A 16201-nucleotide genomic window follows, 5' to 3' on the forward strand; every position below is an offset into this window, starting at 1 on the left:
AGGTAGCTGCGGTGTGAATGATGTGGAAAAGTTAAGTTGTGCTGAAAATTTCACAACACGAACAAAATCCATGTCTTTATTTAGCTGCATTGTGCTCTAACGCTCCTCTCATAAAACTACTTTTTACAAGAGGCTAAAGGAGTTTACAGGAAATTCAGGACACAATGACCACAACCTTGGTGGACTGCTTTGTTTCTCCCACTACAACTGATGCCTTGTCCCCCTGAGGCTAACTCATAAGCTTGCAGCATGACTCAGGACAAATTTCAGGAAAATAGTCCTTTTTCTTTCACATTAAGTCATTTCCTGTCTTATAAAAATGTTCTTCATGCGTAAAATGCTTTTGTAAATTTGTACTTTTAGGAAGGAATTTCTCACATGCAGTGAGAAACACCTTTTATGACCTTGGCAGGCACAGAGAAGTGAGACTCGGGCTTAAAAAAAAAAAAAAAAAAAAGAGACCTGAAAGGCCTTGCGTCCACTGGGAGCTGTCAAACAGGTGACTGAGTGCTGGTCAACCAAATCCAAAGCCTGTAACGCACAAGACCCGAAGACAAACTTCAGCCTATGAGACAAGAAGAAGAAGAAGAAGAAGGAGTCGTCAAAACAACAACAGAAGCTTTGTGCTCAGATTTAAAAGTGTATAAGAAAAGCAAAACAATTAATCACAGAAACCTGTCATTTCTTAATTAAAAATGCCAGATCGTCATGGATTTTAGGAGTTTGCTGATTTTTCTGTTGTTATATTATAGCAGTTTTCCCAAAATTTGAAAAAATGGCCACCCACAGTTTGGATGATTTTTTTTTTCCCCCCCAATATTTTATTTTAATTTTTTCAGCATAGAAAACCCCATCAACAAACAAATACAGCTCAGGCGCTGAGATGATAGGACAAGAAATAGCACAACAATAATATGAATCAATAGGCAAAGACAAAAGAAAAAAAGAAAGAAAACATTAAAATCAGAAACTACCAGTATCCATAATGAATTAAATGTCATGAATATGTAATAAACAGGGAAGTTGCAGTGCCATGGTACATGTTTATACAACGTGAGCCTTCTCAAGGCGAGTACAAAACGGAGTCCAGGATTTTGAGAAAACATTTGCTGCAGGTGTTTGCAGGTATCGAACTTTTTCCAGTTGAATGACTGATAGCATGTCATTGAGCCAGACACTGAAGGAGGGAGGAGCAGCGGACTTCCATTCCTGTAGAATAAGTCTTTTCGCGATCATCATTCCGAGGTCGATTGGCACCCACACAGTCGCAGGGATAGTTCTGGAACGTACACAGCCAAAAACTGCAATTTCTGGATTGGGTGAGATGGAAATCCCATAAGCTTTAGAGTACCAATCAAATATTTTGAACCAAAAATTGGTCAATGAGGGGCAATGCCAGAAAGCGTGAGCCAATGTGCTCTCTGATGTTTTACATCTGTCACATATGGGGGAAGTTGAAGGATGAATTTTGTGTAGCCGAACCTTGGAATAATGTAGCCGATGGACAATTTTAAATTGTATTAATTGATGTCTGCTGTTAACAGAGCAGGAATGAATTTTTGATAGGCATTTGTCCCACATAGATTCTGATATTTCTATGCCCAATTCCTCCCTCCAAGCGTCTCTTATCCTCGTAGTCTGCACTTCAATGCTGTCAGCAAACAAATGTACAATTGTAGAAATCAAATGTTTGGAGTAAGGAGGGCTCAGGAACACCTTAAAAAGGTTATGTTCATGTGGAACATCTTGGCAATTCTTCATATTGGATTGCATAAAATGCCTGACTTGTAGGTAACGGTAAAAATGTGAATGCGGTAAATCAAATTTTTGCTTAAGCTGATTAAATGATGCAAATTTTCCATCTATATAAAGATCTTTGAATATGATTAAGCCCTTCTCCTTCCAAACATAGGATTTATCATCCCAAGGAGGCAAAAAGGCATGGTTATCACATATTGGTGCCTGCACAGAGGAGTTTGGCAGTTCAAAAAAAACCTCTAACTTGGTTTAAAATTCGCACAGATTATTTCAGAACAAACCCCAGTTTCTTAAGACTTTCTGTATGAAAGAAAGAACGGCACTAGTATGGGCAGAACTTTGTGCCATCAGAAACTAAATTTGAATAAGATCAATTCAAATTTGAATTGCTCAAATTTAATCTGAATTGCTCAACTTGAATAAAACCTTCTGAAGCTGAATTTGAATTAGCCTAATTTGAAATCCAATAAATTGATTTGAAAATGATCATCACTGAATCGAAACAGAATTTTACATTATGAAAATTAATTAATTTAATTTGAAATTGTATTCATCCTTCTTTAAATTTAGCTTTTGAATGCTTTCAGTTTCACTGCTCACCATTCAATTTCAGTTCTACAATTCAGTTTTTGGGGGCATACATCCAGGCCCTTTGTGAAAGCCGCAGAGTAATCGAGCACCGTTTGTACCTGCAGACCTTCCTACAGCATCTTGAGTTGGAGCGGGACACAGATTTAAGTATTCAGAAGTCATTCGTCATGTCAGATGACCGGCAGATAAACGTTCAGGTTGGTAATAAATATATTACCTGTATAAGAAAAAGCATCATGTAAACAAATGATATCTGATAACTGTTATGCTTATTGTAGCTGTTTGCTAAAAAAAAAAAAAAAAAAAAAAAAAAAAGCTAAATTTAGCTTAGTTTGCCCTGGGTTCAGCTTCGACAAATATGATCGACTGTTTCCAGTAGAATATGATCAGTGTTGGGTAAGTTACTTTAAATTAGTAACTTAGAAGTAACTAGTAATGTAACTATCAAAAGTAACTTGATAGTTACTCGTTACTTTCAAAGTAACTAGTTACTAGGGAAAGTAACTTTGGTTTAACTCAGAATTCTCTTGTTAATGTGTTGCTTCCATAACTGGATACCCAGCAAGATTTCCAGTCTTCTAGCTTGCTTACTTGCCACAAGTGCACTGTGCCACCTACCAATAGAAAGGAAAAGATAATGTGCATACAGTGGGGCAAAAAAGTATTTAGTCAGCCACCGATTGTGCAAGTTCCCCCACTTAAAATGATGACAGAGGTCAGTAATTTGCACCAGAGGTACACTTCAACTGTGAGAGACAGAATGTGAAAAAAAAAAATCCATGAATTCACATGGTAGGATTTGTAAAGAATTTATTCGTAAATTAGGGTGGAAAATAAGTATTTGGTCACCTCAAACAAGGAAAATCTCTGGCTCTCACAGACCTGTAACGTCTTCTGTAAGAAGCTTTTCTGTCCCCCACTCGTTACCTGTATGAATGGCACCTGTTTGAACTCATCATCTGTATAAAAGACACCTGTCCACAGCCTCAAACAGTCAGACTCCAAACTCCGCCATGGCCAAGACCAAAGAGCTTTCGAAGGACACCAGGAAAAGTATTGTAGACCTGCACCAGACTGGGAAGAGTGAATCTACAATAGGCAAGCAGCTTGGTGTGAAAAAATCAACTGTGGGAGCAATCATCAGAAAATGGAAGACATACAAGACCACTGATAATCTCCCTCGATCTGGGGCTCCACGCAAGATCTCATCCCGTGGGGTCAAAATGATCATGAGAACGGTGAGCAAAGATCCCAGAACCACACGGGGGGACCTGGTGAATGACCTGCAGAGAGCTGGGACCAAAGTAACAAAGGTCACCATCAGTAACACACTACAACGGCAGGGAATCAAATCCCGCAGTGCCAGACGTGTTCCGCTGCTGAAGCCAGTGCATGTCCAGGCCTGTCTGAAGTTTGCCAGAGAGCACATGGATGATACAGCAGAGGATTGGGAGAATGTCATGTGGTCAGATGAAACCAAAGTAGAACTTTTTGGTATAAACTCAACTCGTTGTGTTTGGAGGAAGAAGAATACTGAGTTGCATCCCAAGAACACCACACCTAGTGTGAAGCATGGGGGTGGAAACATCATGCTATGGGGCTGTTTTTCTGCCAAAGGGACAGGACGACTGATCCGTGTTAAGGACAGAATGAATGGGGCCATGTATCGTGAGATTTTGAGCCAAAACCTCCTTCCATCAGTGAGAACTTTGAAGATGAAACGAGGCTGGGTCTTCCAACATGACAATGATCTAAAACACACCGCCCGGGCAACAAAGGAGTGGCTCCGTAAGAAGCATTTGAAAGTCCTGGAGTGGCCTAGCCAGTCTCCAGACCTCAACCCCATAGAAAATCTGTGGCGGGAGTTGAAAGTCTGTGTTGCTCGGCGACAGCCCCAAAACATCACTGCTCTCGAGAAGATCTGCATGGAGGAATGGGCCAAAATACCAGCTACTGTGTGTGCAAACCTGGTAAAGACCTATAGTAAACTTTTGACCTCTGTTATTGCCAACAAAGGTTATGTTACATAGTATTGAGTTGTATTTTTGTTATTGACCAAATACTTATTTTCCACCCTGATTTACGAATAAATTCTTTACAAATCCTACCATGTGAATTCATGGATTTTTTTTTCCACATTCTGTCTCTCACAGTTGAAGTGTACCTCTGGTGCAAATTACTGACCTCTGTCATCATTTTAAGTGGGGGAACTTGCACAATCGGTGGCTGACTAAATACTTTTTTGCCCCACTGTATTTCCACGAGAGAAATCCCATGCCTGGACCGTCGTTGACCGCCGCCATGATTTTAGCCTACGTCACAAAATCATGTGCGCTTTTTACATCCAACAGGAAAACTGCAGTTGTGGTGCTTTTGATTGTACTCAGAACTCGGAAATTCTGCCTTCTGAATAGGAAGATGTAGGTAACACCAGACTGCAGATGAGCTGCATACAGGGCTGGACTGGGACAAAAAAAATCGTCCCGGGCATTTTGACTAGAGACCGGCCCACTATTATAGGAAAAATCATAAAGCCTTTGAATGAAAATAAACACTGTTGTGACAGTGATGTACACTGTCTTGATGGTATATATGTATCAATGTATCAATCTATCAATCGTTTGTTGTAAGACTCAGATAATAATTTTTCATTTTTTTTTTTTTTTTTTAATTAAAAGCTAGACATTTTAAATGAGAATAAGAAAGTATTTCCTTGTGCCCCCCTTTCCCTTTTAATGCCCTACCTGGCCCCCTGGCAACACTTTGCTAGACCCGCCCCTGCACAGTTACCAGCTGTCAGCTACTTAGAAAAGGATCCTGGTTTTATTTGTCTCTCAGAAACAGTTCATAACTTCCCTTCAACTCATTCATGTCACCTAAAAGGTAAACCTGTTTCTCCATCACCTGTTCAGCTCTGATGATTCAGTAAGGACATCTCCTGGTTTCATCTTCATGTTTCCCTCTCACCAGATAACCAAACCATATCATGACCAGCAGCTTTTACAGCTGTGGCTCCAGCAAACATCAGCTGATACTAGAAATTAATATTAAATAAATTCTAACAACAGCTGATCAAGCTTAAACGTGCAGCTGTTGTTTAACGCGAGCTCCGCTGGTTTCTTCTTTCTGGCGCGAAGTGGGCGATAAACAAACAAGAGAGAAAAGCCGATCACCTGATCATTGATCAGTTTCATGATTGAAGTAGAAACGGGAGAGGGAGGGGAGAGAATAAGAGAAGAAGAGGCAGCTGACAGCGTAAAGACAGAATAACTTCAGCTTTGTGTCTTTTTCATTGTAGCTGAAGTCCGGGACAAACTGTCTTCCTTTTCACCTCAATATGAAACGCATAATATTTTCTCTGAATACCAGACTATTCTGGTTTTTTTTAATGGGACAGTTGGCAACTCTAATAATTAACCTTATGAACAAAATAAAGTTTAACATCAGTAACATAGCACCCACCCAGCTGTATAGAAACCCCGTCATGCTAGCTAGTACGCAGTACAAAAAAGTCAGCATAACGAAAATAAACTCCACCTAAACTTGGTTTATATCTGACCCAGAAAGACTGCAGGTCATAACTTCTTACCTGAAGTTCAGTTCTCCTGACACTCGGACCGGTGGCCAGTCCTTAGTTACTTATTAAAAAACACGATTTACAACCTGAATAGGTGATAAAGCGATAGATCTTTCAGCCCAATTCTACTTTTTCTGCATAATCCATCATACAAAATGTAATCAAATGGAAAAGTCTCTTTTTAAAACTTGTTTTATCCATTTTAATCTTTTAACTTTATGCATCAGGCAAAAATTTAATTATATGCAACATTCTCTGACTGGAAGAAATTAGTTTAACATTTAAACCTATTTTCTGCACATTCCAGCACATAAAATAAAATATTTTTTGTGTTTACACTCAGTCTTTCAAATAGATGCAAGTAAAACACAGCAGAAAATAAATAAAATCAAAGACTAGCGGTCCTGTTGCTCTATTTTCACCTGTAAAGCAGGAGTGGGGTAGGCGGAGGTTTACCCTGGTGCAGGTGTGCTGCAGCGGTCAGTGGAAGAATCCGCGAGTTTCTCTGTGAATTTCCCATTACGTCGTTGCGCAGTTTTCTTCCCACGCACAACGGACGCTAATGTTTTTGTCACTCTTTATGGAATCAAACTCAAAGTAAGGTCAGTACTTCCACGCTTTAAACGCTGCACGCTCATCCTCTCTCCTGCACTCGATATATGATCCATTGTTGATCTGCACACAGCTGTTGTCACGAACGTCGCACTCGCTTACGTCATTGTCATGAGACATTCTCGCAAAAAAAATAAAAATAAATAAATAAAATTAAATAAAATTTAAAAATTCAAAAAAAAAAAAAAATCACGGTTTTAGTAACGCAGTATTCCTACGGGAAAGTAACAGTAATCTAATTACCGTTTTTGCAATAGTAATCCCTTACTTTACTCGTTACTTGAAAAAAGTAATCAGATTACAGTAACGCGTTACAAGTAACACGTTACTGCCCATCTCTGGTCCCAACACTGAATTTGATATACAACTATCACTGAAACAGCAAACTTTGTGGGGGGAAAAACCTCAACACTTCTCATTCTCTAAATGTTTGGCCACAGCTGTATATTACACTATAAGTGCTTGTTCACTCTTGTCAGTAATTACATTTCTAAGTTCTCTTTGTGCAGTTACAGGTAAACAATATCCAATATTTTATCTAAATGACTGCTTTGTCTTTGAAAAGGTGATGGTCCAGTTCTACTCTAAGTACTTCCTTACGGTGGCTCACAGGACAAGAACTCAAGTTGAGCAATTCAGAATCAATCTGAGCAATTCAAATTCAACTTATTCAAATTCAGTTTTTGATAGCACAGAGTTCTGCCCATACAATAGCCCATGTTAAAAAAAAAAGAAAAAAACCCCAAACAAACCTCAAAAACATTTAAATAAAAAACCACAATGGTGGAGAGGGAGACGAAGAGTAACTGGCTTCTTTTTTCCCCACTCTAACCGTGTTCACAGGCCGTTCCAGTGTTCATCTGTCTTATACACTCGATCAAACAACAAATATAAAGTTATACAAGTTAGAAATCAAAGTGTGTCTTCCAGCGAACATTAAAAAAATAAAAATGGAATTTAGCGCATCTCAAATAAATAAATAAATAAATGAATAAATAATTCAAAAAGTAGCTATATTAATACTGAAAAAAAAGTAATGCTTGTGAGAAACAAAAGGTTATAAAGACGAGAGGCACACTGCATATCTACACAAACCACACACTCATCTGTGGTGGAGCATCTTGAACCCCCCCCCCCCCCCTTTTTTTTTTTTCTCTTTATATACACATCATTTTTGTCGCTGCATGTCTCCTCGGGTTAGTGCAGATAGTTACTTTAACACAACACTCTATGTGTCTAATTAGAGCACATGTTAAATGGTTTCAAACCAGACTTCTATTGGTTTAAAGGTCTATCCTATGAAAAAGGTCATTCAATCATGTTAGATAATCACGCTGAAGTTCAGTGCAATAAGAACAACATCCCTTTATCCATTACATCCCCATCACTCAGTTTGTTTTTATTAAAATTCTGACTGGAATCATTAATGTGGACAACCTAATTGTGCTGCTATATGATAAATATGCTTCTACAAAGCCTGGGAGATTTAAAAAAGAAAAAGAAAAAAAAAAAGACAAAAAACAAAAGTCTACTAGTGAATTGCCAGAGTGTGATGAGCCCCTAAACCAGAGGCTTCCTGTGTGATAAACAGGATGTGGTGACAGGGAGCACTCCTGTACTCTCAACATTTTGAGCCACTTTGCCAGGAAATCTCACAGAACACCATCGCAGTCCTATCGGTGTCTGTGTCACATGGGGAAACCCAGACTGCACGCATGCATAGTTGGTCATTGTCAGTGTGGTTTATCCACATCACACCCACTCAGAACCAAATTTTTTCTTACTAAGAACATAACTCAGACAGGAGTGGATTACTACTTTTATTGACTGTTTGTGGAGGTTCTCAGTCATCCAGGTCATCGTAGTCTAAGGAGGTTGGAAAGAAAAGCGTCTGGCTCACAGTGGACGTAAATGGCTTCTTTCACTCCTCTTTCAAACCATCTGTCCTCTCTGTCCAAAATGTGAACGTTGGCATCCTCGAAAGAGTGTCCTTTGTCCTTTAGATGCAGATGAACTGCTGAGTCTTGTCCTGTGGAGGTGGCTCTTCTATGTTGTGCCATGCGCTTGTGAAGTGGCTGTTTGGTCTCTCCGATGTAGAGGTCTGGACATTCCTCGCTGCACTGTACAGCATACACCACATTGTTAAGTTTGTGTTTAGGAGTTCTGTCTTTTGGGTGAACCAGTTTCTGTCTAAGTGTGTTGCTGGGTCTGAAGTACACCGGGATGTCGTGCTTGGAGAAGAGCCTCCTGAGTTTCTCTGATACACCGGCTACATAGGAGATGAAAATGTTGTTGCATCTGTCTTTCTTATCCTCCCTCGCTGGTGTCTGATCTTCTTTTCTGTGCATCTTTGCTGACTTTATAAACGCCCAATTAGGATAACCGTATGTTTTAAGTGCTTCCTTTATGTGTGTGTGTTCCTTCTTTTTCCCTTCTGGCTTAGAGGGAATATTATCTGCCCGGTGGTGTAGGGTCCTAATTACCCCAAGTTTGTGTTCCAGAGGGTGATGGGAGTCAAAGAGGAGGTACTGCGCAGTCCAGGAAAGGCAAACAGTTGTCCTTTACGCTGTGCACACTGAAGAGAATGACAACCTCAACATTCAAGTTTACCAGAAGCCCACACACGGACCAGTACCTCCTCTTTGACTCCAAGATGAAATCCAAGATGCCCTCAGTATTTGATAGGTGGATGAAAGAAATCAGAAGTACAGTACAAGCGTAGTGTGTAGTCATCAGAAGTTTAGTACAACTAAAGAAAATCAAATACATGCATGGAAAGACTGTTTGTGTGTGTTTGAGTGATTTTTCTTTTCTGGTGTACTTTTATACTAGTTGAACATTTTGATAATCAGATAATCAAAGAAAGAAAGAAAATAATACTTACGCAATCAGCAGGTCATTGGGAACTGCAAGAAGAAGAAAAAGTGAAGGTGTAAACAATTTATCAGCTGCTGCAGGGCTTGTAAGATAACACTTGGCTATTGTGTTGATGTTGAGGTAAAGATGAACTATGTAGGCAAACAGAACGTTTACTTTGTGTTTACACTTTTTTAACTTGCCTCCTTCTTCATTAGCCAGTGGAAAACTCTTCCCAGCAATTGAATGTGTGGAAGTCATTAAACTGCAAAAATACCTCATTATGCTTTATTATAGAGCTGGGCGATAGAACGATAACGATATGTATCGCGATATAACTTTTACTCGATAGAGAAATTAAGCTATCGCGATAGACCTCGCCGCTCTTGTCCTCAAAAAAAAAAAAAAAAAAAAAAAAAAAAAGGTCAGCCAATCCAAATTAAGTAGCACAGAGCCGAACCAATCGCAGCCGCAGCGTCACGTTGCGTGACTTGTTACGTACAGCACAAGTGCCAAGCCGCACGTGTGTTTGTTTGGGAAGCAGCCAGCGGGTAATGGAGCCAGCGCGTAATGGAGGAAATGAGTGTGCCGACTAGAAAAATCAACCGAGCGTGACCGAAGAGAAAACAGATGATGGTTCCAATGCCGGAGAGATTGTCAAACGGAAGAGCCATAGAAGTTCCGTAGTGTGAAGGTATTTCGGCTATTTCAAGTCTGACAAAAATAGAGTAGCGTGCACTGTAAATTGTGCCGAAAGCAAGTCTGGAAATACAATAAACTGGTGCATGCGTCACACTGCGCCACGTTATTGTTTCGGTGAAATGAATTTCTACAATACTGTTACTGTTAATTCTACTCTCTGCAGTGTTTAAATGCTTACATATACACACAGTTACTGTCCCTCCACACTTACGACTCGGTTCTGCTTCTATGCCCCAGCTTTGTTTACTTTTTCCCACCGAGGCTTCTAGACTTCTGATTGGCCAACATTTAGGCACGGTTAGGAATCTAGCGCCACCTGCTGCTTTGGCATGTTCATAGCAGCGTTTTCCTTCATTTCTGCCTTTATGTGTGGACGGGATTATTTTTTAAAACGAAAATGGAAAATCTCCGTTTTCAAAAATACCTGTGTACGTGTGGACGTAGCCTCAGTCTCTGACTGGAAGCGCTAATTCGTCATTCGGCTTTTGTCAGACTAAAGTAACTGTTAAAACTGTTTGAAAAGCTAAGCTATACAACAAGGAGAGATTGAGAATTTCCTTTTAGTTCTCAGTTTATTTGATATTGACAAAAGTTAGTCAGTTTTGTCTGTTCTTCTGTAAAACAAACTAAGATTTATTTTTAGAATTAATATTTTGTTTCTAAGTGGAATTGACAATTTAGTCTGTTTCATTTGTTCTATTTTGAAACTTAAACGCTTTAGCGGCTGCCTTTTGTGTAGTTTGCAATATTTGCCTTTATTTATCTGAAAAAGTCTCATGTTCCTTAAGTACATCTACCCTGTTGAACTTATTATGGGAAATAAATATTTAAATAAAAACAAGCTGCTGATTATTTCACATTTTACTTGTGAGCAACGGCACATTTAAATCTTACAAATATAGTTATTTGGCTTATATCGTGATAGATATCGTTATCGCCTGAAATGAAAAAAACATATCGTGATATGAAAAAATCTCATATCGCCCAGCTCTACTTTATTATAATCACTGTTTTACAGTTCATTTTATCTGTCAGACTATTTGTTATGATGGTGAAAAAAAAAAAATTCAGGCGCACTCCACCACCATACTTTTGTATTCTATCACATATTTCTAAACTGGGATAGCTCTGGCACTTGAAGTCCAATAAAAACTTTAGCACACCCTCACTGCTTCCACAGGAATTAAGAAGATAAGAAGCAGTCAGGTTTTGCTAATCAAATGCATGTAAATAACTGATGATCAGCAAGAGTGAAGACCACTTCTCACTCCAACACTCCAACTTGCTAGTATGGCGCATTAAGGTATGTGTTAACACCCCAGGAATGGACGACCCAGAAAATTCCCTCTGAAGTCAAAACATACAAAGCTCAAAAAACCTAAAAACTCTAAGAATTACCGCTCAGACTCTCCTTTGTTAAATGTTGAGCTCATTAAAGTTATTGTAGAAATCTGAAACAAAGTGAGGTGCACATAACCAGGCTGTTGTTACCTTTGCAAAGGGGTACAGGCAAACAGTACTGATAGCCTGACAGCAGTCTGCATGCTTTTTTATAAAAATCGACTCTAAGCACTGAATATGTTATTTTGAGTTTATTCCCAGAGTGGCCTCTTCATTTCAGGTTAGTTTTTACAGTTTGAAAATGTTCAGATTTAGTCTTTTTTACTATTATTGCATGGAGAGCAATCATTTTTAGGATCTTAGGAGAAATCAGAATAGGTATTAAAATAAAAAAACAACTTTACTGAAAGCAGCTGTTTTTCACATCTAGTTTGACTTTTTAGTTTCATTTTATTTAACTATAAAACCTTGATCTGTGTTTGGGGTGTTTATTTCCCATCCGCCTTGAAAAGTAGGTCATTTACAGTGGCTTGCAAAAGTATTCGGCCCCCTTGAACTTTCCACATTTTGTCACATTACAGCCACAAACATGAATCAATTTTATTGGAATTCCACGTGGAAGACCAATACAAAGTGGTGTACATGTGAGAAGTGGAACGAAAATCATACATAATTCCAAACATTTTTTACAAATGAATAACTGCAAAGTGGGGTGTGTGTAATTATTCAGCCCCCTGAGTCAATACTTTGTAGAACCACCTTTTTCTGCAATTACAGCTGCCAGTCTTTTAGGGTCTGTCTCTACCAGCTTTGCACATCTAGAGACTGAAATTCTTGCCCATTCTTCTTTGCAAAACAGCTCCACAACTGCCCTGTGACGGCCTCAAAGGTTGTCTAAGAGAATATTGGGAGCAACAACACCATGAAGTCCAAAGAACACACCAGACAGGTCAGGGATAAAGCTATTGAGAAATTTTAAGCAGGCTTAGGCCGCGTATTGAGGCTTGCTTCGTTTATGGGAGGAGCTGAAAATGATGACGTCCGAAGCCTCGCTGCCCGGCTGTACCACGTGACTGGTTCATGAAGTGGTTCGAACTTTGCCGCGAGCTATGACAGATATAAACCCCTCAGACTTCATTCAAAATGTGGGTGTTTGATGGAGAGTTGCGGTTAGTGAGAGTTTGGAGACAGTTGGGAGGTTTATGAGAGTGAGGAGAGAAAGTCAGGAGAGAATGGATTTCCCAAGCCTTGAACATCCCACGGAGCACTGTTCAAGCGATCATTCAGAAATGGAAGGAGTATGGCACAACTGTAAACCTACCAAGACAAGGCCGTCCACCTAAACTCACAGGCCGAACAAGGAGAGCGCAGATCAGAAATGCAGCCAAGAGGCCCATGGTGACTCTGGAAGAGCTGCAGAGATCTACAGCTCAGGTTGGGGGAATCTGTCCATAGGACAACTATTAGTCGTGCACTGCACAAAGTTGGCCTTTATGGAAGAGTGGCAAGAAGAAAGCCATTATTAACAGAAAACCATAAGAAGTCCCGTTTGCAGTTTGCAGTATCAAATGTTGCTGACCGGGCCTGTAAAAATGAGTTTTGGGCTCAACTACTTTCTTTCTGAGACCTTCAGAGGTTGAAATTAATCCAACACCCAAACAACACATTAGATCACAGCTCGATAAACTTACTGACAACAGACAGCAAACTATATGTTTAAAGTTCAATTTCCCCAAATCATAATTACACAAATGTGCACATAGGCTGTATACTATCACATGTGTGTGGTATTGCAGCAGAGTAGCAGCACGTTACTCTTGTGCCTTCCCTCCAGCCTCAGTCCACCTTGCTATGCTTCTCATCAGCAGTGTTGTTGCTGTTGAGGGACAACACTGCTCTGTGCCCTCTAAAAGCACTTTAAACTGATGTCCAGGTTGTGTCATCTTGCTCATTTTCTTCCTCTGGCAGGAGCTTGATACTTGTTTGTGGTCAGGGGACATGGCTAATAGGCTGTAGCTTGGATAGATTAGCACATGTCAGGGCTGCCATGTGGAGCTCTTTGTCCATTTTCTTCTCTTTCTCCTTCAGCTGTCATTATCATCCCAATCATAATGTGTATACATGTCTCACAATGGAAAATAAGAGAATTTAACAAAAAAAAATTTCCCCAGTTATGAGTCATGATTTCTTTAATCTGAGCTTCTGATTAAGGTAAAAAGACTAGTAGGGACTGTCCATTGGCACATTTGATGGGCAGCTGAAGGGTGTTGTAGCAAGTTGCTACCCGTTGTGGCGAAAACTGTGACGTGGAGCTTTCTGATGAGCCTGCTTGTTGATATGAAACCTGAAGATGTGGGCTGTGGTCAGTAATGAATCACTGGAACAGTCTTCTGGTGCCATGCATGGTGGCAGTGTAGGTAGAAGTTGAGTTGGTGGAGCCACTGAAAGGGCACAGTCGAGGTCATGGTCCACTCTAGTCCTCTTCATCTGTCAACAATCTGAGCTCGAGGGTGGAAATGCATTTTTCCAGGATGATCCGTCACTGTTCATTTTGGACCTCAGATCCAATGAGCCATGGACTCACACTTCTGAAATTTGAAATAAACTGTGGTGCATACAACCAGGTGTTTTATTTACTTTTGCAAAAGGCATCAAACAAATATACAGACAGCCCGACAGAGGTGTGGATGGTTTGGACAAAGAGGGACTCTAAGCCTAAAATATTTATAGAGAAATGCTATCGCACATCTACATGTGGTATATGTGAAAGATTGCATGGAGACTGTCTCCATATTCTGACGCTGTTTCAAATAATTTCCATTACACAGTACAATTAGGAATAACAAAGCATGACAAACAGCCCATATCAGCTGTTAAGCACGGTGGTGGAGGGGTGGAGATTTGGGCTTGTTCTGCAGCCACAAAACCTGAACACCTTGCAGTTACTGAATCTACCCTGAACTCCTCTTTAGGGCTGCCACAAACGATTATTTTGATAGTCAACTAGTCACCGATTATTTTTGCGATTTGTCGACTAATCAGATCGTGCATCCATTGGATGTAAAACATACAGCTTATTGCACCAGCATGCATCTGCTCTTATATAACTATCATTAGCTTACAACTTTAAGTGTTTAATGTATGTGCTAACTAAAAATAAAGACAAGATGATAGTTTATTAAGTTTTAATGAAATCTGCAGATTGTTTCGGTGGAGTTTAATAAACTCAGCAGTCTGCTCCTTGCTATCTAAAATATAACAGGACTCCGGAGTATATTCTCGAGCATCTCACACTAGAGCAGGGCGATATGGTCAAAAATATTTATCACGATATATATTTGAAAATTTGCGATAACTACCGTAATTGTCGGGCTATAAGCCGCTACTTTTTGCACAAGCTTTGAACCCTGCGGCTTTTAGTCAGGTGCGGCTTTTCTATGGATTGTCCATGATTTTTGTCATATCGTAAGACGATTTGTTTTGTTTGTTCCGCTGTTGTACGGCACTACGTTGCCTGGCGGAAGGGCATGTGATCAGACACACAGTATCGGGGTTCAAGAGTGGTATGTTGGTCACATGTCCATCCGCCAGGCAACATAGTGCCGTACAAGTAGCGCGAAAAACAAACTTCAAAGTAGCGCTACACGTTCAGCCGGAGGCGTGGATGACAAGCGGCAATAAACTTGCGAAAAGCAAGTTATGCTCAACTCCACCGGTGGAATCTGACAGCGTGGAAAAGTGTGAAAACATCCACGATCACCAACGGATTTCGAAGGGCTGGACTGCTGCATGATGGAGAGGAGGACACCGCCACGGCCCTTCTGAGGGTGTTCGACTCTGACACTGACAACGAGGATTTGTTTGGTTTTGAAAGTGACAACAAAGGAAAGAAGCTGAGAGTGGATGACGAAGCCATCCTGAGCCTGTTCGTTTCCGACACTGGAGAAGAGGACTTTGGTGGTTTTAGTGCGCAGGAAGATGGTGGTGAATGACTGACTTTTCTTCTTGTTAAAGCCGTGTCACTGCACCTGAGCCTAAAAGGTAGTCCGAATCTATTTTTCTGGTGTGCTGTAGGTTATTGTTATGTACTACATTTGTTACTCATTTATGAAGCACAGTACATGTTTCGTACTTGTAATTACCGCTACTTGTACATATACCAAAAAAGTTGTGCAAATATGTACCCATGACTTGTTTTTCAAAATATTAATAAAAGGGGTGTGTCTCCAAACAGCCATCTCTTTCCTGACAATTCCCTTTGTGCATATTCTCTTACATATGATAAGTCAACATTGAAACACCTGCGGCTTTTAGTCAGGTGCGGCTAATGTATGTACAAAACAGGATTTTCCCCTGATTTTAGCTTGTGCGGCTAATATTCAGGTGCGCTTTGTAGTCCGGGAAATACGGTATATAACTGACAATAATTGATGCGAGACAAAATACAACTCCACAACTTTACTAGCGCAAAAACCCCCCATCCATTTATTTTCACTTAAACAAGCAGCTGTTTTTTTTATGTGCATTAAAGCTATATAAAAATTTAACAGTGCAAAAGCAAATTCCTTGCTGAAAGTTTAACCAAAAGGCATTTCCAGTAGAAATTGGCTGACATATCCTCACCATAACCATGTATAATATCCACTGAAGTTAAAAACTGGTGCTTTGCAGCATTAAACTGCAGTGTGCCAAATAAAAAAGTCAAATACGTATTTTTCGGACCATAAGGTGCATGGGATTATAAGACACATTAAGCAAAACAAA

General features: G+C 40.0%; 2 protein-coding genes across 2 annotated transcripts in view; both read right to left on the minus strand.

The window, feature by feature from the left end:
- The window catches only part of zswim7 (zinc finger, SWIM-type containing 7), a 34021-nt gene that overhangs the window by 11665 nt on the left and 6155 nt on the right, over positions 1–16201 (minus strand). The window contains exons 2-3 of the mRNA XM_086309696.1: positions 9423–9444; positions 463–565 (exon numbers count right to left, since the gene is read on the minus strand). Of these exons, the coding sequence (XP_086165822.1) occupies positions 463–565; positions 9423–9444 (125 nt within the window). The remainder of the gene's footprint in view (positions 1–462; positions 566–9422; positions 9445–16201) is intronic.
- On the minus strand, positions 8395–9271 carry LOC147321306 (uncharacterized). Its single transcript, XM_086307590.1, has 2 exons — positions 9149–9271; positions 8395–9066 (listed from the first exon to the last, which is right to left on the minus strand). The coding sequence occupies exons 1-2, from the start codon at positions 9269–9271 to the stop codon at positions 8395–8397; spliced, it is 795 nt and encodes a 264-aa protein (XP_086163716.1).

Source organism: Aulonocara sp. 'chitande type north' Nkhata Bay, linkage group LG10 (assembly GCF_057382095.1).
Source record: "Aulonocara sp. 'chitande type north' Nkhata Bay isolate Kocher_YH1m ecotype deep benthic linkage group LG10, A_spYH_male_GT1.1, whole genome shotgun sequence".
In the NCBI taxonomy this organism is placed as follows: Eukaryota; Metazoa; Chordata; class Actinopteri; order Cichliformes; family Cichlidae; genus Aulonocara; species Aulonocara sp. 'chitande type north' Nkhata Bay.

Excerpts from the sequence above, each read along its gene's own strand:
- LOC147321306 (XM_086307590.1), bottom strand. The coding sequence starts at position 9,271 with ATGACTACACACTACGCTTGTACTGTACTTCTGATTTCTTTCATCCAC. Across the intron at positions 9,067-9,148 it reads GGTCCGTGTGTGGGCTTCTG|TACCTCCTCTTTGACTCCCA; the intron begins GTAAACTTGAAT and ends TGGACTGCGCAG.